Source organism: Diabrotica undecimpunctata, chromosome 9, assembly GCF_040954645.1.
Source record: "Diabrotica undecimpunctata isolate CICGRU chromosome 9, icDiaUnde3, whole genome shotgun sequence".
Classification (NCBI taxonomy): domain Eukaryota; kingdom Metazoa; phylum Arthropoda; class Insecta; order Coleoptera; family Chrysomelidae; genus Diabrotica; species Diabrotica undecimpunctata.
The window spans coordinates 78,574,643-78,600,170 of NC_092811.1; the positions used below are offsets into that span (position 1 = coordinate 78,574,643).

Consider the following 25,528-nt stretch of genomic DNA (forward strand, 5'->3'; position numbering starts at 1 on the left):
AAGAAATAGGCTTCCGGTGGAAAAAGAATCCCAGAAAGTCTATTTTATTAGAAAGAAGCGATATTGTCATATGGAGAAGACATTTTCTAAGAACCATAAAGGAAATGAGAAACCAAAAAAGAAAAATATTTTATCTTGATGAAACATGGATCAACGAGGGTCATACACCAAATAAATTTTGGCAGGATGAAACTGTTACAAGTCAAAGGCACGCTTTTGTAAATAACTTATCTACTTGTTTAAACCCACCATCAGGAAAGGGACGCAGGCTGATAATAGTACACATTGGCAGTTCAGACGGTTTTGTTGAAGGTGGTTTATTAACTTTTGAATCAACTCGTACCGGTGACTACCATGAAGACATGAACGCTGATGTCTTTCAAGAATGGTTCGAACAAATGATAGATCTTCTTCCTAAGAACTGTGTAATAGTAATGGATAATGCAAGTTATCACTCCAAACTTATAGAAGGACTGCCCACAACCAAGTGGTTAAAAAAAGACTTGCAGAATTGGCTGAGTTCAAAAAATATTACGTACCATCCCGGATCTATAAGAAAGGAACTTTATTCGTTGTGTGCCCTTCATAAAGAAAAATTTAAAAAATACGAAATTGATGAAATTGCCAAAAATCGTGGAATGACAGTACTTAGATCCCCACCATATCATTGTGAATTAAACCCGATTGAACTGGTATGGGCACAGATAAAGAGTGAAGTTTCAAGAAAAAATACCACTTTTAAAATTCATGATGTTAAACAGTTGTTTTTGGAGGCCGTAAATAATGTAAAACCTGAAAACTGGGAAAAGGCAGTAAATCACACTATTAAAGAAGAGGAAAAAATGTGGAAGCTGGACAATATTACTGATAAAATGATCGAGCCAGTTATTATAAATCTTGGTTCTGAAAGTTCATCTTCTGAATCTGATTTGGATTTGTAACAAGTAGCTGTAAGTTTTATATTAATATTTTTATTCATCTATTTAACATACCTTAGACGGTTTTAAAAACTCTTTTTCTCTTTTGTAATTTTTAAAAATTAAAAAAAATGTGAATTTTTTAAAACTCTTTTTAATGTAGGCCAGTCAGTTCTAATATAGTGTGTGATAAAAGAGGTCACTTTTGTTTACATACACATAACACTTTATAACACTGAAATAATTCATTTATTTTTTACAATTATTCAAAGTAATTTTTCAATTAATCTTGAGCACGCCCATGGAGTGGTCGGAGCTACCAGTTAAAATTATGCTAATTACTCTCTCGTTCATAAAAATAAACTATAGGTATTAAAATTTTGTTAATAAAATTTTTTAACAATTAGGTATAATTAAATTTTAGGAAATCTATAAACTTAAAAAATAATATCTAGCTAGTCCGTTCTAGAAAAGCTAGATTTTATAGTCTGACACCTTGACTTTACAGTGCACAAAGCTGAAATGTAATCCTTATGGAAGTTTTAAGCGTAGTAATGCCATTTTTATCCAAAACACTTTGTAATTGAATTTTAAAGAGGTTTTAATTTTATTTTAAAAAAATAATCGACGATTTTAGAATTGAGCGTAGTAATAACTGTAGCAAATAAACTTATAATTAGTGATAACATTGCAGTTATTATATAATAATAAAACACTGAAAATTTTGTTTTCAAAACTTCCACAAAATTTATTAAAATATCTTATCACTACAGCTGTTTGGGCAGAGTGCCTTTCTCAAGTGATCTATTTTTGGTATGTGTTAAGTAAGTCAATGTTCATTCTCGGTGGATAGGATAAGGATTATTTATTTCGAGAGGAGAGAATGTTTGTTGTACCTGTTTAGGGTCGGTTGACCCTCTTCAGGCTTGAGTTTTAATGTTGTTTGTAATGGTGTACACACAGCAAAAACAGCCCAAAAAACCACCGGAGATTTAGCAATTTTCTTCGCCTTCTGTGGAGTTTTCGTCACTTTTCAGTCAGCCAGCGAGCCAGGGGCGAGAGGGTTTGACTGGAATGATGTTCTTTCCAGTGAATGTGTTGGTTTTCGAGCTAGACACGACAAGCCCTGTCTCTAGTGACCATTGGTCCTGTGCAGTCTCGAGCTTAACTCGGCCCCAAAACCAGTGTATTGCACTGTAATTTTGTGACCGAGTGTGCTCGTGAGTGGAGGCGCCTCGGCTTTCGAGAGTTGACTTGTCGTATTTCGCTCTGTGTGAATGTGTGTGTAAATCAAACAGTGACGGCCGCTGCCATTTCAGTGTTACAGACTCCGTCAAATCACCTAGATTTTCTCCGGCCATCCACAGACTCCGTATAAAGTAACGGAGGCTGCAGATGGTCGGAGGTCCCGGTGATGAGGATGATTCGGTAGCAGAAATAGTGCCCCTTTCACTGTTTGATTTTTGTGTGTGTGTGTGTGTGTATGTGAATTTGAGCTTAGTGTGCATGTGTGCGAATCTGAATCGACAGAAACTAGAACCGTGTTCTCTAGTGACCATTGTTCCTGCAGCCGTTTTTGCGTTTGCAACCGACTTCAGACCTAGTGTATTGCACTATAATTCTGTTATCGGTCGCTCATGCTAACGGCCAGGCCTCGTCGGAGTTCGATAGACGGTTCCAGCAGCTGTCGATTCAGTTGAGAAAATAGTTGCGGCTATTTTCTCAGGGACGGACAGGTATCATTGAGTAGTGAGATTGGGAAACCGCAAAAAACCAATCTCCCCCTGTCCGGGGTAAGGAAAAGGATTGGACGTGTTATATTAGGGTTCTGTAGGCTAGTGGAGTGGACTCAAGGATGTCAGCATATTCATCCGGAAGTTCGTCTATGCATGCCTGCATTAGAATTGACGGTAGATGAGGGTGTTTGTTTTTGGGCTTCCGGGTGGATATGTGTGAACTTTTTAGAGTGTTTTGCGTGATAGAAAGGGGGCCGTTGATTGTTTTAAGAGTAAAGTTCCTGTTAAGAGTTTTTATTCTCTCGATAATGGGGGTGGTGTTCGCTGTTTGGTGGATTTCACGGGAGGGAAGTACCAACGTTTTCTGCACGTTCTACGCAAAATTCCACGCTCCGCAGCAGACAGTTTTCTCCTTTGATAACCTTTGAGAAGGCAGTATAAGCTTGACTTATACTCAATAACGGGTCGAATGAATGTTTTATAAGTGTGTGTGAGAGTTTTGTTGTTTGTTTTGCCAAACGTCCCTGATAGTGGAACTAGGAGTCGGGCTCGGTTTCTGACCCTATCTAAAGTTGCCTTTAGATCAGGTTCCCAGTTAAGTGTTTTAGTAAATAAAACACCCAAATAGGAAGCTGTCGGGCTGATAACGAGTCTTTCTCCCATCAAATATAGGGGCTTTTATTCGACGCGATTGCGTATGACGCCAGATGATGATTTTGGGCTGCGAAACACAATATTTTGTGTTTTCGCAGCGTTTAGCGTGACTCTCCACTTATTACACCATTCTTCGACACCGTTTAAAAGAGTTTGTGCTCTTCTAAAGGTTGTCTCAAGGGCATATCTGTCTGCTGTTGTTAGGAGGGCTGTGTCGTCTGCATAGAGGTACATTTGCGTATGTGGTAGGTTTAGGATAGGGATAGAACTGTTGTATGTGATGTACAACAGGGGTGCGAGTACTGAGCCTTGTGGTACTCCCGCTCGGAGAGTGAATGGGGTGGAAACTTGATCGCTTATTCTCACTCTCACTGTTCTATTCGATAGGTAAGAGTGCATAATTTTGATAAATTGTAGAGGTAGCCCGATGTCAATTAGCCTCCGAATAAGTCCTTCGTGCCAGACTTGATCGAAGGCCTTTTGTACATCAAGAAAAGTGGCTATGGCGATACCGTTACTGTTTATTGTCTGAATGACTTTAGAAGTGAAGTCTATTAATGCATTTTTTGTGGATCTATTAGGTTGGAATTCGTACTGAAATTTTGGGATGATATTGTGAGTGTCGAGATAGTCGCTGAGGCTCTTTTAAGATTAGCTCAAGAACTTTCCCTAGTGAATTTATTAAGGAGATGGGTCAATATGATTCCACATTAGTACGGGGTTTACCCTTTTTGGGTATAATGATTGTGTTTGCTATTTTCCACGGAGTAAGAAAATAGTAGTTTTTGAGACATGCATTAATAGTTTTTGTGAGAAGCGGGATTATACTCTCAGGAAGTTGCTTTAGACACCTTCTACTGATACTGTCAGGTCCGGGAGAATTATTTTTGCCTATTTGGCAATAACTCTCCGTTTCTCTGTCAGTAATAGGGTCCATGATTGGGACGTGGTTTGGAGTTTGATGCAAGAGAGTATTTCTTACCGCGAATTCAGTTTCGAGTTTGAATAAGCGATCAAAGTTAGGGTTGTCTGGGTTGTGAAAATTTTCGTTGAGTGAATTTTTGAATGCTTCAGCTTTTAGTTCAGGGGAACTAATAATTTGGTTGTTAATCAACAGATGGGATGGTTGTGATAATTTTTGTTTTGTTAGGACTTTGAATTTGTTCCAGAATCTAGCTCCATCGCTGTTATCCAAATCCGAGGTAGTATCCTCCCACTGGCGAGCCTGCAAGATGGATATTTCCCTCTTAATTCGGGCAGAGATGCGATTATATTCTGTTTTGACAAGGGGGTCTCTGTTGATTTTGTATTGACGTAAAAGCCGTCTTTTTTTATGTATTTTGGCAATGATGTGTTGTGGAAGTGCCGGTGGAAAAGGTAGAATGGTTTTCATTGGAATTGAGTGATTGATTGCCTCGATTAGAAGGTTTTCAATTTGAATTACACTCTGGTCAATACTTTCATTTGTATTACGTTCGCCTAACTCAAGAATATTATTAGTAGACTTAGGCAAATATGCAAATTGCATATATTGCATATAATGCATAAAAAATGCAAAAATGTCAAATTTTGCATATTTTTATAAAAGTGAGCATAAAGTGGATATAATTTGAAAATTTGGTGTTAACTATATATATTTTTATATTCACACTTACAGATAGCTTGAAAATGCCAATATTTAATTTTGTTTTATAATCACTTGATATTCAAATTCTTGTTATAGTAACTAATAAAAGATATAAAGATATAAATATATAAAGCGGCTTATAGTTTTGTCACGTTTTGTCCTGGAATTAAGGGTTTGTGTTGGCCAGTTTATGTCTCTAGGTAAAATTTTTTATCAAACCGTTAAAGGCCAGTTTCACTTTTGTTGTAAAATTTGAGGTGTAAACAACGTGTATTTCTAATTATGAATAATTATTGGGCTTTGAAATTGCCGAAAATAAGCAATGTTTCAACTTTAATAAAACCTTACAAAGAGCTATCTATGGATATAGATAATGTTTATTGCTTATGTTGTGGCAAAACCGTAAGTACATACGTATTATTTTTGAAGTTATACTTCTATACGCACGGTCGGCGTTGGAAATTTGCATGAGAGTGAATCTGTGAAACATCGAGTTAGAATCTATGAGCATATTAACGTGTGTATTAAAAACGGCGTAGGTAGGTGTGGCTAACGGTGATACCAATATGGCGGTGGGATCATGGCCGGACTCAATAATATTAAAACTACTATAAAAATATGACTAGTTATTCAGAAGATTTAATCATAATCTACAAAGTGCAATACATTTTTAATAAACTATGATTTATTTATCCCGCGGTAAACACTAAAAACACGATATATTATACATAAAGATAAATTAATACAGTCAAATACTATTAATTTATTCTCTGAAGTACGGGCCATTACTTTGTTTACATATTTGTATACTAACCTGTAGAACGTTATTCCTGAAGATTTTTTATTAACATTGCTTCTGCCACTGCAACTACGTTGAGAACAAGAAACCATTATTATGCACTATCACAATATATTATTACAGTTTCTATAAAAGTATTATAAAACTAAAAATATTCGAAAAACAACAAACGTAACAAACATATACGATCTGTCAAAAGTGTCAAAACAATATGGCCGAAGTGAGGTCGTTTTAAGTCACGTGATGCCCTCTCCATAGATTCTAACTCGATGCTGTGAAACCATTACATATGTAAGATAATGAGTAAGAGAGAGACAGAAGATATATTTTCTCTCTCTTCCTCTCTCGAGAATAAAAATGTTCCTTTTGTATATATATTTAATAATATAATATTGTATATATATATATATATATATATATATATATATATATATATATATATATATATATATATATATATATATACATATAATATTATATATAATATAATATGTATTAATATTATTATATGTGATATGTTTTGTATTATTTAAAATTAAACGTTTATAATTATTTTAGGCTTTTGTATTTCAAAATAATCACTGTCTTACGGAGAACTGTCAGTTTTGAAATCCGTTAGTGTCATGTCTAATTGGCAAATCCTTTACGTGTTTGGTTCATACGCTGGTGGTTCTGAGTTCGAATCCCAATTATGAATTTCCTTTTTTATTTTTGAAATATTTAAAAACCTCACGTTCATCTTATTAAATATATGTAATATACGCAAAAAACATAAATTTTAAAATAAAATGAAAATTTACAACATAATCCGAGTTGTTGGTTTTTTATTTTTATCTTCGTAAAGTAAGTTATGTATATTGGGAGTTTTAAATACTTATGAATATTACATTTTAATTTATATTGTATTATTATATTGAATTAGGTTGCAGTGTATTTATTGTATTGTGCGTAATGATTGTGCATATTGACTCCTATATAAATTTTTAACGGAGAACGCGTGTATAGAAGTATAACTTCTACCAGCAGTCCCACTGGACTGCCACACCCGTTTTTTATTTTATTTTAAAAATTTACATGGTGGTACAAACCAAGATTTTAAAATTGGAGATTATGTTTAAGAAAAGTACCAACACAAGGCTAGTTAGTTCGCAATAAATCGATGTAGTTTTTCTTTTTTCAAGCATTTTTTTAAACTCCTTGCGATAAAAAATAGGATACCTATTTAAAATTCAAATCATTTAATAGTCTACTGAAAGGTCGCTAACATTTTTTTCTTCAATCTTTGCACAGTTTGTGCAAAATCCTTAATTTTGCTAAAAACAAAAACATATCATATATTGGACCTAATTAATTAAGTGCTTTTAATTTATGCTCACAGTATTTTTTCTTTAAATGTAAACAGAAAAGACCAAGAGCCTCTTATAAATATTTGGGGGTTCTTCCTTCTTGCACAGTCATTTCTTGATATTTTTTATTGATACCGTTTTTTATTTGATTTAATTTAAATATATTAATTATTTTAGTTTATTTCTACAATCTTAGATTTTAAAAATTGGTTCAACTTCTTCTTCTTCACATGCCATACACCAAAGTGCGTAGGCGACTATCTCATTACTAGAATTCTGTTCTTGGCGGCGTGACACAGCTCGCCTGTATTGTGTATTCCTGTCCATTCCTTAATATTTCTTAACCAGGATAATTGTTTGCGGCCGGCTCCTCTCCTACCTTCGATCTTCCCTTGTAGGATTAACTGAGGTATTTCTGAGTAATTAACTGAGTATATGTATTTGGTACAACTATAGAATATTTATATTCTTTTTTAGATTTGATCTAAAAAAAAAAATTCTAATAGATCAGCATGTCAGAACCGCGAAACATTTAGCTAAAAAAGTAAAAACCACATTAGGTGAAAAATATCAACTTTCAGTGTCCAAGTGCTTTCAGTCAAGTTTCAAAAAACAAACCAAATAAGAAACTTTTGACGAAGATTTGTGTCGTGGATTAGTATCTTCTAATATACCGCTTTCAAAATTATATAATAAAAACTTTAGTTCTTTTTTAAAAAAATATTGCAAACAAAACATTTCCAGTGAACGAACTCTAAAGAGAAATAATGTCATTGTTATACTCCTCAGTTATCCACAACATAAAAGACGAAATAGGTAATAATTACTTTTACATATGTGTGAACGAGACCACTGACTCGTCAGGAAGATATATTGTGCACTTATTGATTGGTGTACTTAGCGATGAAACCTTTCCAAAATCGTATTTAATTTCCTGTAAGCAAACTTTTTTCTTCCTTCTGCTATGCCTAATGATAAATTATTGCTTATTTTATCTGATGTCGCACCATATATGGTGAAAGCAGAACAAAAATTTAAAAATATTTTATCCAAACTTAATACATGTCACTTGTTTAGCGCATGGAATAAACAGAGTTGCGAAGGAAGTAAGAAAAAAATTTCCACTAGTTAACAGTTTAATAGCGAGAATCAAAAAGGTATTCCTGAAATCACCTTTAAGAATACAATAATACAGAGATATGCTTCCTGCTATTCCACTGCCACTGCAACCCATTTTAACACGTTGGGGAACATGGTTGGAAGCAGATAATTTCTATGCTGATCATTTCATTGATTAAAAAAATAATAATTAACCTTTTAACGGATGATAGTTGCCAATACATATATATGCCAACATATATAGAACAAAAAAGATTAAAGTGGTATGGACATGTAAGAAGAACTAGCGACAGCAGATGGATAAAGAGAATAAGCGAATGGAGCCCCATAGGAAGGAGGAAAAGAGGACGACCCCGAAAATCCTGGAGGAACGAAGTAGACGACGCCATGAGTAAGAGAGGCCTAAACGATGGAGAATGGAATAACAGAGAGAGATGGAAACGGTTGAGCGAGGGAAGGCAGTGAATACTGTAGAATCCCTAAATATATATATAGTTGCCAATTTTTATTGGAAGCTAAGCAAACCTTCCAAAATAACATTCTCCAACAGCAACTGTTGGGAATAAAGGAAAAATCCAAGGACGCAGAAATCCAGACGTAGAAGAATGTCCTGGATGAGAAATTTAAGAGAGTGGTTTGGCTGTATGACTAACGAATTATTCAAAACGGCAGTAAATAAAATTAGAATCGCCCTAATGATATCCAATCTCCGATAGAAACGGCACTCAAAGAAGAAGAAGAAGAACAGCAACTGTCATTCATAAAATTAAATTATAGTTTTGTCCCGACAACTATAACTCAATTAGTATCCTTTAGATTATCATTGTTAGAGGTTACAGTTTTAATAAAAGAATTTGAGTCATTATGTCAAAACGTTAAAGGTACTATTGGAAAGGGAATTTTTCAAAAATTTAAAGTAACCATAAAAAAAATAGTGCTTACCAGGTTCTTTCTGAAGTAGTTCAAGTACTAGCTGGGAAATTTTCCGAACCACTTAATTTAGAACCATCTATTATAGTAAATTTGAAAAATGCCCCAGTTACATTAGTTGATGTCGAAAGAAGTTTTTCTATTTACAAATACTATATGTATATGTATTCAGATATATAGAAGCCATCAGTTTTTATTAGAAAATTTTGAACATCACTTGATAATCTCTTGTTACCACAATTCAAACTAATATTTATATGTTCAAATAATTGTATATGTTATGTATTTATAACATTGTAAGTATTTTTGTAAATAAAAAAATTTTCTAAATATTTTTATTACATGCATATTTTCTAGATAAATATGCATATTTTGCATAAAATACTGCATATTTTTGCATAAAATACTGCATATTTATGCGCATATTTTATACTTTTTTATTTGCATATTTGCCTAAGTCTAATTATTAGTTATGAAGTTTTTGAATTGTGGCCAGTTTGCGTGACGATAATCTCTTATTTGTTTTGGGGGAGGTGGGATTTGAGGTGACATGATATCAGAATTAACTAATATCGGAAGATGGTCGGACGTTATTGTGTCGCCTATGTGGCATCGATCGTCGAACCTATGTATCACGCTACCTGTAACAATGATGTGGTCCACGATAGATGCCCCATTTGCGTTCAAAAACGTGTAATCAGTATTGGTGATTCTTATAATTGGAAGGTCTAGAAGTATGTCAGTTAATCTGATGCCTTCTGGATTTGCAAAATGATCACCGAATTGGGTATGTCTACAGTTCAGGTCGCCTATAAGGATTGCTTTATTTAGAGTAGAGAAATACTCTGAAAGTTCTAGAGAGAGCGGGCTCGCTGGATGCCTGTAGTAAGAGATTATCGTAAGGGTTTGGTTGTTTGGGAGATGCAGATCAATTGCCAGGAAGTCCACGTTGGGTGGATGGACGTTTTGTGGAAATACGTGGGGGGAATATGGTAGTCCGTGTTTGATAAGGATACCATTCCCACGGGAAACCTGACAACGGCTTCGAAATATTGTTGTATATCCTGCAAAAGTCGGAGTGTTTCGACAAAGTGTGTCAGTAATGGCGAGGATTTGTATGTTATGATTTTGCAGGATATGTTTGATTTGGGGTCTCTTTTTAGAGATCCCTTGGCAATCAACTGCACCGATTGTGAAATCCATTAACCTTTAACTACGGGCGCCCCTCCATTAGTCATAACTACGTGCGCGGTGTATTCTGTACACCACCGACTAAAAACGCAAATGAAAGCCACAACTAGGTATGTTTAGTACATATATTGTATATAATAAATGTAGGCATATATTTAAGAGAATGTCTTAACATAAAAAATAATACATAACGAAAATATAAAGATTAGCAACAAATATAAGAACAAAAACTCAACCACTTCTTTTTCTCTAAAAATAACCTTCTTGAGATTCTTGTGTATTAGCTTAACATTAAAAATATTATAAAACTAGTATATAAATCTAAAAACTAGGAGTAAATAATCATTCACAAATAAACATATTTGAGAATATGTGTGCTATTCACTTTCGTTTTCTTCCTCGTTTGCTTCTACTAAATTACAATTTGCACAAATTGTAACAGAGTGCTCTTTACAAACCATTCTATTACATTTGTTGCAAGATATTGTTGTAACTCTATTTTTGCTCCTTCCACAACAATGGCACCTCCCCCGTTTTTTTGCTGGTGGTTCTTCATCGTGGTCGTCTTGTACGTTTTTGTATTTCTTCAAGAATATTTTTAAATCCAGAGGCAAACTCTGTATTTCCGCCCTCTCAGAAAGATGAGGTCTTATCAATGCCAATGATAATTCTTTTAGAAAAACTTTTTTATATTTTTGAGGATTGTCGATGTTGGCAGCATTGTACAGGATCTGGCTGTTAATTCCGGCAATATTCAGGAGTTGAAAAAACAATGCCATTGGCCATCTTCGTGTTCTTCGGGATACCGAATAGGTACTGCACATTTTGTCTACAGTGTCTACGCCTCCTTTATGTGAATTATAGTCTAAAATTATCATTGGTTTTCCTGTTTCGGGATCTACTGTAGAATTACTGTGCATGGTAGATAGGAGAATGACAGCTTTACTTTTTTTGGTGTGTAGGATACAATGGTAACTTCTTTTTGAAAACCAAAAGTGGATGATCCAATTGTGTGTTTTTTCTTGGTAAAAACTCTGGAGGTAGTTCCCTTTTATTTTGTTTAAGTGTGCCAACCATCGTTATCTTTTCCTTCAAAAGGTCAATTGCCAACGGATAACTCTTATACCAATTGTAGCATGTTAAATTACGGTTTTTACCTTTCCAAGGTTGAAGCAGGCGATGGGTAATATCCGTTGGTGTGTTAGATTTTTTGTAGGGCCCTTCCGGTTGTTGACCACAATACACCTCAAAATTGGTGACATAAAAGCTCTGCGCGACACATAACACAAACACTTTTAAGCCATACTTTGCAGGTTTACTTGGAATGTATTGCACAAAGTTGCATCTACCTCTAAAAGGTATTAACATTTCATCGATAGTCATTTCTTCTCCCAAGGAATAGTTGCTGCTACAGTTTTTCATAAACGTATCAAGAGTAAAGCGAATGGCAGCAAGTTTGTCAATTGATTTTCGGTCCTTTCGAGTATCTTTGTTGTCAAACCTAAGAGCAGCAAGCAAAAATAAAAATCGATCTGCGCTCATACAGGCTCGAAAGATTTCTGAGCCGGTACCATCTTTTGTCCACAATTCAAGGAAGTGTGTATGATTTTGTTTTTTAGTCCCTGCAAGAAATAATAATCCTAGTAATGCCATGATTTCCTGTTTAGTCGTATCTTTAGCCCGTCTTGGCCGTTCATAATTTAATCGCATTTTTGCAATCTGCAAATTTGTACATTCAACTATATTTTCTATGATTTCATTTGTAAAGAGTTTTTCAAAAGCACTTAGTTCCGTAGTAACATCTCTCGCACAAACTGTTGGCCCAGGAAATATCTTGACAATATTTTTTGAAGGAGTTTTAGTAAATTTGCTAAGAGATTTCTTATACCATTTAGTTTTTCTGTCTTTTGCTATAAAATAATCATTGTCTTCATCAAGATCTGAACTGTTTTCAATGTTACTGTTTGTGTCCGAGTCAATCGTATATTGATTTTCGTCATTCAGATCAACTTCTGATTCAGTGTCGTGCTCCGTTTTTTCTATTAGCTCGTCGTCTGAAGTATCTGGGTCTCCACCAACATCTTCATCAGATTCTTCCTCAAATATAGCTTGAGCCATAGCTCTAAGTTCATCTTCTGAGAGTTTTTGGGGATTTCTTACTGGTACACGATCCCTGCAAAGTAAATATTTTGTAGTACCTCTCGATTTATAAACGTTACGAGAAATATATAGATGCAACGTTTGTAATTTTTATTATTTATTTCTAATTAATATTTCAAAGAGACATGACCGTATTGCTATGGAAGAAAGAACATGAAAAAACAAGACCACAAAAACAACTAGAAGGTCGTTAAATAGTCCAATAATAGGTACTCACAAATATCCAAATAGATAACGGTATATTAAGTTATGAGAAAATGCTAAAATAAAATATTTGATCAAATGTATTATCATAAAACTAGTTTAATTATAATAAAATGAAAGTTTTATTAAAATTTTAATAACAAATTACAAATTCTTTTATTCAAAACGTTGCAAAATGTCTAGCTTTTGTTACATGTAAGTCGCTATACATTAATAATGCTATTTTTTAGTAGATAAACGTAATATAAATCTCACAAAATTTACTTACATAACTAGGTGCTTGGTGTACTACATACAACACTGGTAAACTTCTCCTGAATTTTTCCAACCGTCATCTCTGCAGCATCAATTTTACAACTGTTGAGGTTTATAGCTGACACATCAGAGATAGGTTAGGTAGAGGGACACGTGCGCAACCAGTGCTTATCAGAAATAGCGGCCAATTTAGTGCGACTGGTGTACTGAGTACACCGTAGCCCGTAGTTAAAGGTTAACAGTGTGTTTAGAAGTTAGGGTGGAATGTGATATCGACATTGTTGCTGTGACCAGACAATACTAATAATATACTAATATTTTATCAATCACGGAGCTTGTGATTGAAGTTATGAGGTCTCTTCTTTCCGGTAGGATATTTAGGAGCACCAGAGTGCTAAGTTTTATCGTGTTTTTGAGGTCGGTGGTAAGGTCAAAGGGAGGAGTTGATCTTTCGATCGATAGGGGTTGAGTTTGACGGGAATCGGTGGGTTTCTCTTGCCTTTTCGGACATTTGTTGGAATATGCAGGGTGCTCGCCTCCGCAGTTCGGGCATTTAGGGTTGGAAGGAGTAGGACATTCACTGGATTTATGGTAGGGATGGGAAAAACCTACCGGTTTTAACCGAAAACCGGTTTTTTTACTTCGCAATAACCGGTTTTATCGGTTATTTTTTTGTCCCGGTTATAACCGGTGTTTTATTTTTAAAGTAAAAACCGGTTATTAGGTTTTTACGGTGATTATGATTAGGTTAGGTATTTTTTTGGATCCCAATCATAATTATTATTTTCAAGTAATTATTCCAAACAAAACCATAATTCAAATTTTATTTTATTTTATAAATACAGAAGCAAACTGAAAGTGCAAACTCTCATCAGCCAGAAACAATTAAGTTTTATTATAATATTTCGTTGAAAAGGTATTTGTAATCATAATATTTACATAAGAAGTGATCTTTTACATCATATATTTTTCACTCTTGACTCTTGACATTGAAAGTGGGTGAATGGTTGTTTCTAGTTGTTTCTGATTACCAAAAATAGTGTTCTGACTATAAATATCGAATTACCGATTACGAATACGAATCTCCAAGGATTTCCCTACGTTTTCAAAACGATACACACATACAGGAAATATTAAATGAGTTAAAAGGTTAAAATGTACCTATTATACAAATATACAAACGTGTTAAAAGTAATACATGATAATTTTTTTTTGATGGTAGTAAAAATAAAAGATGAATTGCATTATTCAATTTATTTTTAAGTAAAATATTTATGTTCATATTATTTTTTTTTAAATCCCATTTGAAAGAGTCTGGGAAATTTTTTATAAGTTGAAATGGTTGGGGTGGGGAATTTTTTGGGTTTGGGAGGAGAGGAAAATTGGTGGGTATTTTAGAGGATTATATTTTTAAATGGTAAATTAAATTTGCATCATTAATCGAATACATTAATTGTATATTATAGTCTACTCTCATTATATTCATTGACAATAGAACCTGAATTATTTTAGCGCTCTCTGTTGAGCAGTAGTATAATAATTTTGGTTTACTGCTCTCTACATCTGACTACAACCAGATGGAATTCTGTCTACCATATGCTTAAAAGATTTACACTAATGTCCCCATATATAGCTGCAATATTGGCAGATCCCTCAATTAAAAAAGCACCAAGGATGATTTCTGATTCAGATATAAAACTAATCACTGAAATTGTAAGCATTTTATCGCCTTTCGATGAGGCCACAAAGAAGATCTCGGGTTCCCAGTACATTACTGCTAGCCTTGTTATCCCCCTTGTGTCTATTATCGAAAGATTTTTAAGAAACCTCAAGCCAAACCTTAGTACAGCTCAAAAGTTATGCCAAAAGCTTATAACCAGCCTTCAAGAGAGGGGCACTAGGCTTTTACGAAATCCCCTGCTTTGCCATGCTACAATCACGGACCCGAGGTACAAAAAACTATATCTGAATCCGTATATAGCGGAGACAGTCTCATCCAATTTAGGCTCGGAAGTTAGGACGTAACTTACCGAAATCGGAAAACTTTCTCCTTCCTGCTCTTTCCAGAATGAAGAAGCCAAAGTGAGTATAAAATCAAACCCTCTTTGGTCTTCACACGATCTGGAGTTGGTGAACAGTGGTTTAAGTTCAAGTTCTCAGGACACACAGATTCAAAGTTCTTTTTCAAATGAACTGACTCTATATCTGCAGCGGCCTGTGCTGCCAAGTTATCCGTTTTCATTCTGGGATCAGAACAGAACCTGTATGCCAGGCTTGGCTTTTATAGCTAAAAAAATACATGTCGTTGGTCGGAAGTTCGGTGGCATCAGAGAGACTTCTGTCATCATTGAATGATATTGTGTCAGATGAGAGAAGCCGCTTAACCGACCAATATATTATATGAACGAGTTTTTCTTAATAGGCTTCATGAAAAATACTGGCCAACATAATGCTAAATCCATTTCATATAATATAACCTATCTGTAACCTTCTAACCTATACTTTTTTACTTAAAATATTACTTCATATTCTTTTATTGTATATTATTGCAATATGTATATATTAATCTTACGCTATATTATATTTAATAATAATCATAATAATCATAATCATAATTAATAATAAAATAATAAATAAATATAATAATTAATAGAATAAAATGGTTTTATTAAAAATTGTGTTTTATTTATATTGATATTGATGTTCTTTCGATAGTTCTAATTTTGATCATATTGATATCGAGTCGAATGAAGTATCGCAAACTAAAGTGCATTGTAAATGTAACTTTGTAACTATTGGATTAAAAAAACCGAAAACCGGTTTTTCCAAAAACCGGTTTTTTTTGGCCGGTTATAACCGCGAGGTTAAACCGTAAGCAAAAAAAACCGGTATAACCGAAAACCGGTGTTTTGTCAAAAACCGCCATCCCTAATTTATGGCTCTGTCCGCAGTTAGGGCAGACGAAGGTTCTGTGGCGGCATTCGGAGATGGAGTGGCCGTTTGTACAGCATTTGCTGCAGTATTTAGCGGTGGGAATTGCGGGATTTGCTCCGTGAGGGAGCTCGGTGTAATGGATGAGTCCATCAATAGGGATGCCGTAATTTAACACATGAGAATATTTCTCAGATGAGGGAGTCAGGACTTTGAATAGGCGAGTGTCTTTTCCAGTCTGTGCAGATTTTACTCTCCACAGTCTGGAGACAGGAATTTCTTGATCGATTAGAATTTGTTTGATTTCTTCCTCAGAGTAATCGTATGAAACGTTCACAATGAGGAATAGATAGTTGGTGGGTTTTGGGGCTTGATTAGAGGAATTGTGACTTCTTGACGTTATTTTGATCTGAGTTTGCCCTGTGGCTTTGTGAACTTTTAATTGCATTTCCTCGGAGTTTAAGGAATGTAGTGTTCTTAGATGTGCTATACCATGGCTTAGTGCTTTTAGTGAGTGTATCTTTTTATTGATGGAATTGATGGAGTGATATTTGGGTTAGTTCTTGGTCTGGAGGTTGAGGGTGCCTTAGTGGCATTGGCGAACGTTTTGGATGTTGTAGGTTGAGGTTGTAATTTGGAGGTGTTCGGTTGGATTTGAGATGTAGAGGGAGTCGTGGTTTGAGGGGCTGAGGGTTTTTTGGGGCCGATTGTTGTTGATTTTGAATTTGGGGGACTGATATTGGTTGTTTGTTTGATTGATTGGGCTTGGAAATAGATAATTTTCTGTGAGAAGAGGGTAGAGGAGGATATTCTGAGTCGATTTTGTTAAGCATTGGGTGGTTAGGGTCATTTAACTCTATCTCCCTACGCTTAATGTTGAAGCGAGTTTAAAGAGTTAAAATCTCCGTTTGAAGGTTGACTAGCTCTTGAGCTGAAGAGTAAGGGTTATAAGAATTGAAATCGTGTTCTGGTTCCGGATCGTTTTGGATTAAGGGGGCATATGGGTTGGTAGGCATTGCCGTGGTCTGTGATCTAGTCACAGACCGGGAGGAAAAGGCAAACCTGGTTGAACCAGGCATTACAAAGGGAATTTAATTGTATCGTGCAGACCGCTAGTAGGCTCCGCAGCCTCACGGAAGCCAGGGGGCGGTAAAAACCCCCTGAAAAAAAGGCTTGTTCTACTAACGTGCACTCCACTAAACTTGAAAATGGCCTTACTCACCGCGCGTTTTGCCACGCTGCTAAATGGTCCCTCGTTGGACGTCTGTAGCGAAATGTATAGTGCGTCCTTCTCGCCTTTTACCCTGTGATTTTGCCTAAATAAAAGGACAATTTCCGGGGCCAGTATATTCTACTGAAACCCCGTACTTTCGAATTTTATTTGACTATCACCGGGCTTCTTGGTTTGTCGGACGACTACTTCCTAAGACGAACTATGTACTGCTATCTTCAGAGTTAAAACTCTCTCAAAATTCCCGCCGACGTTGTTTAGAAGTGGGGATGTTGCCAGTGACCTGCTTCTTCAACGTCTCGTACAGGAATGTTTGGTATGTGTTTACACTGTATAGTCTTTATTGGAATAGGTTGAGGAGGGGAGAACTGTTTGTCTCAAGTTGGTCATTCAGAATTACGTCTGTGTTTTTTAATTTGTTAATTTCCATAGATTCTAATAAAGATAGTTTAAAGCCTTTATTTTTGATGTGAAGAATTTGAAATTCGTCATTAAAAGAATTATTATAATCTAGGAGGCGAAATGCGTATGCAAAATCTGTTTTTCTATGATTGAAAACCCTTTTATGTTCTGCTATACGTTTGTTAAAAGTTGTACCAGTTTGTCCGATGTAAATTTTTGGACAGTCGTCACAGTTAAGTTTGTATACACCACTGTGTAAGTGTTTTGCCTGAGATGTTGTTTGTTCTAAAAGCTGGTGTTATTCCTTTTTTTATGTGTTTGGCTATTTTTGTTGATATTTTGCCTGTATATATAATCGAGCAGAAGGTACTGAGTTTTTTCTCTGGTGGTGAATCAAAATTTTCAGTGTTATATTGATATATAAAATTAATTTCCATCAAGTAACAGTTAAATCCATCACTTACAGATAATCAACAATTTTAGAATGGAACGTAGTAATAACTGTATCAAATAAACTTATAATTAGTGATAACATTGCAGTAATTACCTAATCGTTTGTTTGGAAAATTTGACTTTATTATCGCGCGATAAAATCTATGAAGAAGGAAGAAGAAACAAAGTTTTAAACATTTTTTAGTAAGAATACATCTCTAAAATAAATACTGTTTTTAAAGCAATAAATAAAGACAAACTAGTACCTAATTTTTATAGAGCTACACTTCATGACTAATTATGGACATCGCATTAGTGTACAGAAAAAGGGACAGAAAGGGTATATTGATAGAAAAATCCGAAATTACGTCTTCGCATTATCGGTATTTACAAAAAATTCATATTTCAGGAAGAAAATTAACAACCCTGCATATCTGGACGAATCAGTGGTAAATATTGGTTATTGTGTCAATTATAGATGTACAAACACTTCCGTGTCTTTACATAGGGACGCATATGTTCCTGGACTCACTAGGAACTTATAAGCTTATAGTATATAACTTATAGCTTATAGCTATAAGTAAAATGGAGTTGTTACTGGTGCCAAAGCAACTTTTTTAGCAAAGAAAAATATAGCAGATTATCATGAAAATTGGTTAACTAAATTTTTTCAAATTTTTCCAAAAAAATTGTGGTAATGTATAATGCATTATATCACTTCAGGAAGTTGGAAATAGTTTCAAACAATTCTGAAAATAAGGAGAAAATAAAGAAATGTCTGCGTTTACAGGATATCTATTTCAAAGAAGATTGCGTGAAATCCGAGTTTTTGGACGTAAGAGCCAATATAAATTACAGTTTGATGGGCGTATTGTAGATGAAATTTCAAAAAATATGAATGCTAACTCCATAAGCAGGAAATCATTATCATCTGTAATTGAATGGAGGATATCGAGTCAGTTATAATAAACGTTTAATTAATGACGAAAAATGAAATTAAAGAAAACGATATTATAGCTTAAAAACTGAAGTATAAACCTATTTGAAATACATTAAATTATATTTAAATACTTACTACGATTTAATATTTTAAAACTATTTATATTTACACATACTACAAAATATGTACATTTTCTTCAAATAATTTTTTGATGAAATTTTGCATAATAATTGTTAGTCACAATAGACCAGACCAAAAGCTCTGGTTCGCCCGGAAAAATATTCCCATGAGATTTTGTTGCATATTCACTTTCATGAAATAGACCAAAATAAGAGGTCGCCCAGGTAAAAAGTTGTTAAAATTTTATTAAACAATTTTTGATCGTTTTCAAATTATAAACAATTTAAAAACGCAAAATTGCAGAGAAACAAGATCTATGGCATAAATGTTTGCTGGTTTAAATTCTCATTGTAGAAATGGGTGTTCGCCCTTCCATGAGCGGTTCATTAACAATTAAAAACAATGTTTTAAAATAAATTAAGCCCAGAATTTTCACCAGAAGTTGGTAAAAGAAGTCTTGAACTTGAATTTAAGCAATTAATGATTTCAAAAATAATATTTTTACTTGCAGTTTTAAGCCTTTAAAATAGTAACTTTGCACTTTTTTCAGCTTTAAACTCGAAACCGATCAACTTTAGAGAAAACTTACAACAGATCTTTTTGTTCATAATGATCTAGAAACCCTAAAAAAATTTAACTATTGAAGTGCATACGACAGCAATACAATAATAATTTAAACCATCAAAAATATGTGCCATAAATCTTGTTTCTCTCTCTCTCTCTCTCTCTCTCTCTCTCTCTCTCTCTCTCTCTCTCTCTCTCTCTCTCTCTCTCTCTCTCTTATATACGCCACAGCCCGAACGTCCGTCCTGCCATAAACGCTTCATTAACGATTAAAAAACAATATTTTAAAAATAAATAAACCCAAAATACTTATTGGTAAATGATAAAACAAGGTTTAAACTTAAATTAAGGTCCTTGGAGAATTCAAAAATAATATTTTTTAGCTGTGTTTTTCAGTCTTGAAAATCGTATTTTGGCGTTTGATATTAATTCTCGAATTATAACTTTAAGTCATATTCACCATATATCCTCCATAAGTACGGTCGCAAATTTGGTCACATCCTATTATTAAATATATTAAAATTGTTATATTAACATTACTTAAATTATAGCCTCAAATAATCGCCAGACATGGATATCCCTCTGAAACTCATATTGTTGTCACCGAGGACGGATATTTACTACAAGTTCATCGAATTCCAAAACCAAAATTGGGAGCTTCTATTGGACAACCTGTATTCTTACAACATGGTTTATTAGGAAGCAGTGCCGATTGGATAATTAACGGGAATAATACTTTAGGTAAAGTTAAAATGATCGGTTGTAGCCTCAGTTTGTTACTAATAACATGATTATAAAATAGTATTATTTTCTTATGAGTTCAATTGAGTTTTAATAATTTTTATATAGGAAACATAATTTTTAATTAACATTACATTTTAAATTTTCAATATTGTTTAGCTTCTATAAATTATGTTTCTTCCCTTTTTGCTAGGTCATTGGCTATACTATAGTTTCTTCCTAAAAAAAATGGACAAGAATAAGAGCCGTTCAATAACCATTTATAATAAATATTGAAGTTATTTGATTTTTATAAACAAAATACACTATTGGCAAAAATTAAACAAAAATATTTTTGAACATGACACAATATTATTAAATATTTAACAGATACTAAATTCAGTAATAGCTAGATAATAATTTTAGAAAAAGGATTGAAACACTAAGTTGTGTATCTCATAAACACTCAGTATCCAAAATTTTTTAGAATATTTAGGTGTAAAAGGTGAGATAGCGTTAAACAAAACTGCCAAAAACACAGAAAAGAGTGTTAATGCAAAATATATTACCGAAATAAGCAAAAAAAGTACCCTGTTTGGGACACTCAACCGGTCAGGCAAACGACAGTTGTTTTAAGTAGTATGGACCTCTGTAACAAAAAAAATGTTTCCTGCAGTCGATTTTTTGGACTTTCGACAAATTAAGGTCAAAAAACGGCTTTTTTCGTCAATCAGCAAAAATTATAGCATTTGAACAAATTTCAGAATAAGAATCATAAGTCATATAAAAACCTTCAAAATACCGTTTTCTAAATGTTCCTATCCTTAATTACTATTTAAATGGGAATAAGTCACAATTAAAGGTTAAAGTACGTTTATTGACGTTTCAATAAATAATTTACTAATGTTTGTATTTTGAGAACGATTTCCGAAGTAGAAATTGAAACTTCAATAAACGTAGTTTAACCTTTAATTGTGGCTTATTCCCATTTAAATAATAATTAATTTAAAATGCCACAAGAAAATAGCTTCAAAACAATATTAAGAAACCGCTATGTTCCTATCCTTTTTTTTGTTGAGAAAATTGCAAAATAAGTCAAAGTTTTCTATAAATGTTTATAACTTTTTTAAAATAAATTTATAACCTTTATATTACATACAACGTTGGGCCTTGTGGTGCTTATAATATGATTAAAATTTTAAGTCGATCGGCCAAATAGTTTAAAAGTTTTTTAAAAAATTTAAAATATTATTTTTAGAAATAATTGAATAGGATAATTTGTTTTTTTTTATCATAAAATCTATTATAAATAAAATATTTACGAAGCTTATTAAATAAGTCCATATTAATAATAAATATTTATTTTTAACAATAAAAATTACCTTAAATATTCCTAAAAAAAATAAAAAAACTGAAAAAATAATTGTTTAAACAAATTAGATGGTTTAGTTAACAATCTAATTATTTAAATAATACAAATGTACGCAAAAAGTACATACAAATTAAAAAAAGGAACGTCGAAATCCATAAACAAGAAACAGAGATACAGTTAACAGCTTCTTTCCCCTCCGCGGCTCTCACTAGTTTTAAAGTTGACCAATTTTGAGGACCACATTTTTAAAGCTTTGTGAAATATTTCATTAAAATGCAATCTTCTTAAAAATTTTCACATTAAAACTTTAAAGTAATCAATTTACAAAAAAAAAGCAGTAACTTCCCCCCAAAATATAGGCACATTTAAAAGACGACAAGAAAATACCCAAGGTAACTTGGACCTCTCCTGATGGAAGAACAACGAGTCAGATTGATCACATCTTAATAGATTCAAGGCATGGAAGAGACGTAATAAACTGCAGAAGCTATAAAGACGCAAACATAGACTCAGATCATTGCTTAGTGATCTCAACATTGAGGGATAGAATTTCAAATACTACTAAAGAAAATAAAATAGATACAAAAGAAATGGAATATGTAAAAGCTGAGAGATGCAACAATTGCAGAACGGTACTCTGAAAACATCACCAACAGGCTAAGGAATCAAAATGTAAATGAAGAATGCCAGACAGATATAGACTCCTACTGGACCAAAATAAAGGAAGACATTGACGCAGCAGCAAAAGAGAAAATAGGAACAGAAATTTGTTCCCGTAGAAATCATTGGTTTGACGATGAATGCAAGAATGCAACAAAAGAACAAAAAGAAGCCTACAGAAAGATGCTTACCCGACGACCTAGAACAACTGTAGAGAATTACTAGACAGAGAGAAGAGAAGAAAAGAGGATACACAAAAGAAAACAATGAAACCACCTAAATGAGGAACTTAAATATATAGAAAAACTCAACAGAGAGAAAGAATTCAGGGCATTCTAATAAGAAATTTAACATCAACAGAAAGGAATTCAAGGCAACCACAAAATGCAGAAGTCATAATGACGATCTATTAACAAGAAGGAAATATGTATTGAATAGATGGATGGAATACTTTTATCTGCCACACCTGCCTTTTGTTTGTAAAATCTTAATCTAGGCATTTCATTAAAATACATTCACAAAGATCTACACGTCTTACATAATCTCCAGGATGTAAATGTTGAGCTACTGTATACAAATAAAGGGCCCAATGATATTTTTTAAAATTTTGTGAATTGTTCGAGTCGATACCTGTAACAATTGCTGACATTACCGAAAGGATGAATTTGGATTAGCTGCAAAATATTTCAGGATATCTATTTGTAAGTCTTTATTATGGACGTGGGTCCTTTTACTTATAAACTTACTAAACTGGAAACAGTTGTTTAAGAAACGTCTAAACGTCTTAAAAAAGCCCTGTATTACCTACCGGGGAATAACGCTTCTAAAAACCACCTACAAGGTTCTCGCAAACATTCTGCTAGAAACAATTAAAACATACACAAAAGAAATCGTTGTAGACTATCAATGCAAAGTTTGATCGTGAGTTATCAGATGTTCATAGATTTTGAACAGGCATTTTGCAGAGTGTGCAGGGTTAAACTGTGGAGAGCGATGCAAGAACTTTCTTTAAAAAAAAACTAGTGAACTTAATACGGATTTGCATAGAAAAATAACGATGTAAGGTGAATACAGTAAGAACAATACTCGAAGCCATTTGAAATAAACAATGAACTTAAACAGAAAGATGCACTTTCACCACAACTCTACCTTAGCTATGGAACAAGGAGACGTAAATACAATTTACAGGCTCCAACTATGAATGGCATCACATTAGACTATTCCAAGGAAGTAAAATATCTGGGGGTAACCCTAGATCAAAAAATCACCTGGAATAGTCATATTGAAAAAGTTTTATCCAGAGCTTTGGTGGCAAGATGGACCTGCCGCAAGACGTTTGGAAAAACTTCGGGCCTACAACCGAAAATGACTCTCTGGTCATATAAAACAATAATTAGGCCCATGGTCACATACGCATCATTCGTATGGTTGCCAAAAACACAACAAACAACAGCTAACGCCAAGCTTCAAAAAGTGCAGCGGTTAGCTTGTCTGGGAATCACAGGGGCAATGTCAACATGTCCCACTGCAGCTCTAGAGGCGATGCTGAACCTTCCTCCCTTGCAGTTCTGCATAAGGAGGGAGGCAGTAACTACCGCCTTAAAACTGCGACAGACACAAATAATGAAACCTGGAGATCTAGTAGGCCACCTGAAAATCTTAGAAGAAGTTCCATTGGATTCTAAGGACATGCCGACAGATGCTATGCCAGTCAAATTCGACTTTGAAACACCCTTTAAAGTGGTCATAAAAAACCACCAAATGGGTGAAGAAATTGAACCAAAAGTGGAAGAAGGTTCACTCGTATGGTAAAGGGATCGATCTAAGGTAGATGAAAGGGCAGGAGTAGGAGTTACTGGGCCTATCTAAATCTCTTGGAAACGCCCCAACTGTCTTCCAGGCAGAAATACATGCTATAGACATAAGTTCCCAAGAATGTCTCAACCGAGACACCCGTAGGGCAAAAGTCCTTATTTTATCAGACAGCCAAGGCGCCTTAAATCTTAAGTCATGTACATGTGAGTCGAAGTTGGTTTGGGACTGTAAACAATCTCTCAAGAAGCTGGCGGAACGCAACAATGTAACTGTGATGTGGGTGCCAGGTCACAAGGGAATTGCAGGAAATGAGGAAGCTGACAGCCTCGCAAAAGAAGGAGCTAATACCCCATTCCAGGGTCCGGAACCCTTCTGTGGACTATCGAAAAGCCACATCAGAGAGGAACTCCGTACTTGGGAACTCAATCAACTAAGATCATATTGGTCTAACACACCAGCAAGCAAAAAGGCTCATAAAAGTGTCGCCTACTGCAACAAACCGCCTTCTCGAAATGAGTAAAAAAGATATCAAAATCGTCACTGGCCTTCTCTCTGGTCACTGCCCTCTGAGATATCATCTCAAGAAGATGGGCAAATCAGATAGTGAGAACTGTCGTTACTGTTCTGCAAAAGACTAAAATTCCTAGGAGAGGTCAGTCTGGCGCCCTCTGACATAGGAAACAAGTCACCTAGAAAGCTAATCAACTTCATCAGAAGTATTGGCATTCTAGAGTTTAACTAGATTACGGTATGCGCAAAAGATCTCTATAGGTCGAAGTGCGGTGAGGCCGCATGGCCTTAACGACCTCACATAATCTAATCTAATCTAGCTCTGGAACACATAACCAGAAGTGAAAAATCGAAGAACGAACTGTAGTATTCCATCGAGTAGAGGCAAACTTACTGTTGGCATTTGCAAACGATATCGATCTAATACGAAACACCAGATTAGGGATGAAGGAGATTTTCGTCAGTTTCAAGAAGGAAGCAGAGAAGATGTGGCCCCTAACCAATAAAAGCAAATCTAAATATCTGCAAATGAGCTGCTATTACGAAACAGAGACAGATTTGAACAGAACATCACCATACAGAATTTAAGTATCTTGGAACAACAATACCTGAAGACAATAACGGATCACAAGAAATAAACAATACCTAACAAAATGAAAATGAAATGAAAAAGACAGAAAAGATTTGATTTCACGTTCAAAGCGTCTATGTATCTATTGATACGTATTTCGACTTAATAAGTCTCATCAGAATAGTTATTCATAGCCGTTCTTAACGTGAAAAATAATCTTCTCTGTCTTATAAGGAAGCAACAATAACATGGCTTCGTTATGGACGCAATAGCGACATCTGATAGAAAAATTGATAAGATGAATTTGTTTCGAAACTATCTT

The 25,528-nt window shown here is 34.3% G+C and overlaps 1 protein-coding gene and 1 long non-coding RNA gene across 2 annotated transcripts in view; one reads left to right on the top strand and one right to left on the bottom strand.

Moving 5' to 3' along the window:
* LOC140450175 (lipase 3-like) overlaps window positions 1–25,528 on the top strand; it is a 156,806-nt gene that overhangs the window by 35,554 nt on the left and 95,724 nt on the right. Inside the window, exon 2 of the mRNA XM_072543629.1 lies at window positions 20,110–20,299. Within this exon, the coding sequence (XP_072399730.1) occupies window positions 20,110–20,299 (190 nt within the window). The remainder of the gene's footprint in view (window positions 1–20,109; window positions 20,300–25,528) is intronic.
* LOC140450176 (uncharacterized) overlaps window positions 20,343–25,528 on the bottom strand; it is a 60,673-nt gene continuing 55,487 nt past the window's right edge. The window contains exon 3 of the long non-coding RNA XR_011951980.1: window positions 20,343–20,518. This is a non-coding gene — a long non-coding RNA (uncharacterized lncRNA). The remainder of the gene's footprint in view (window positions 20,519–25,528) is intronic.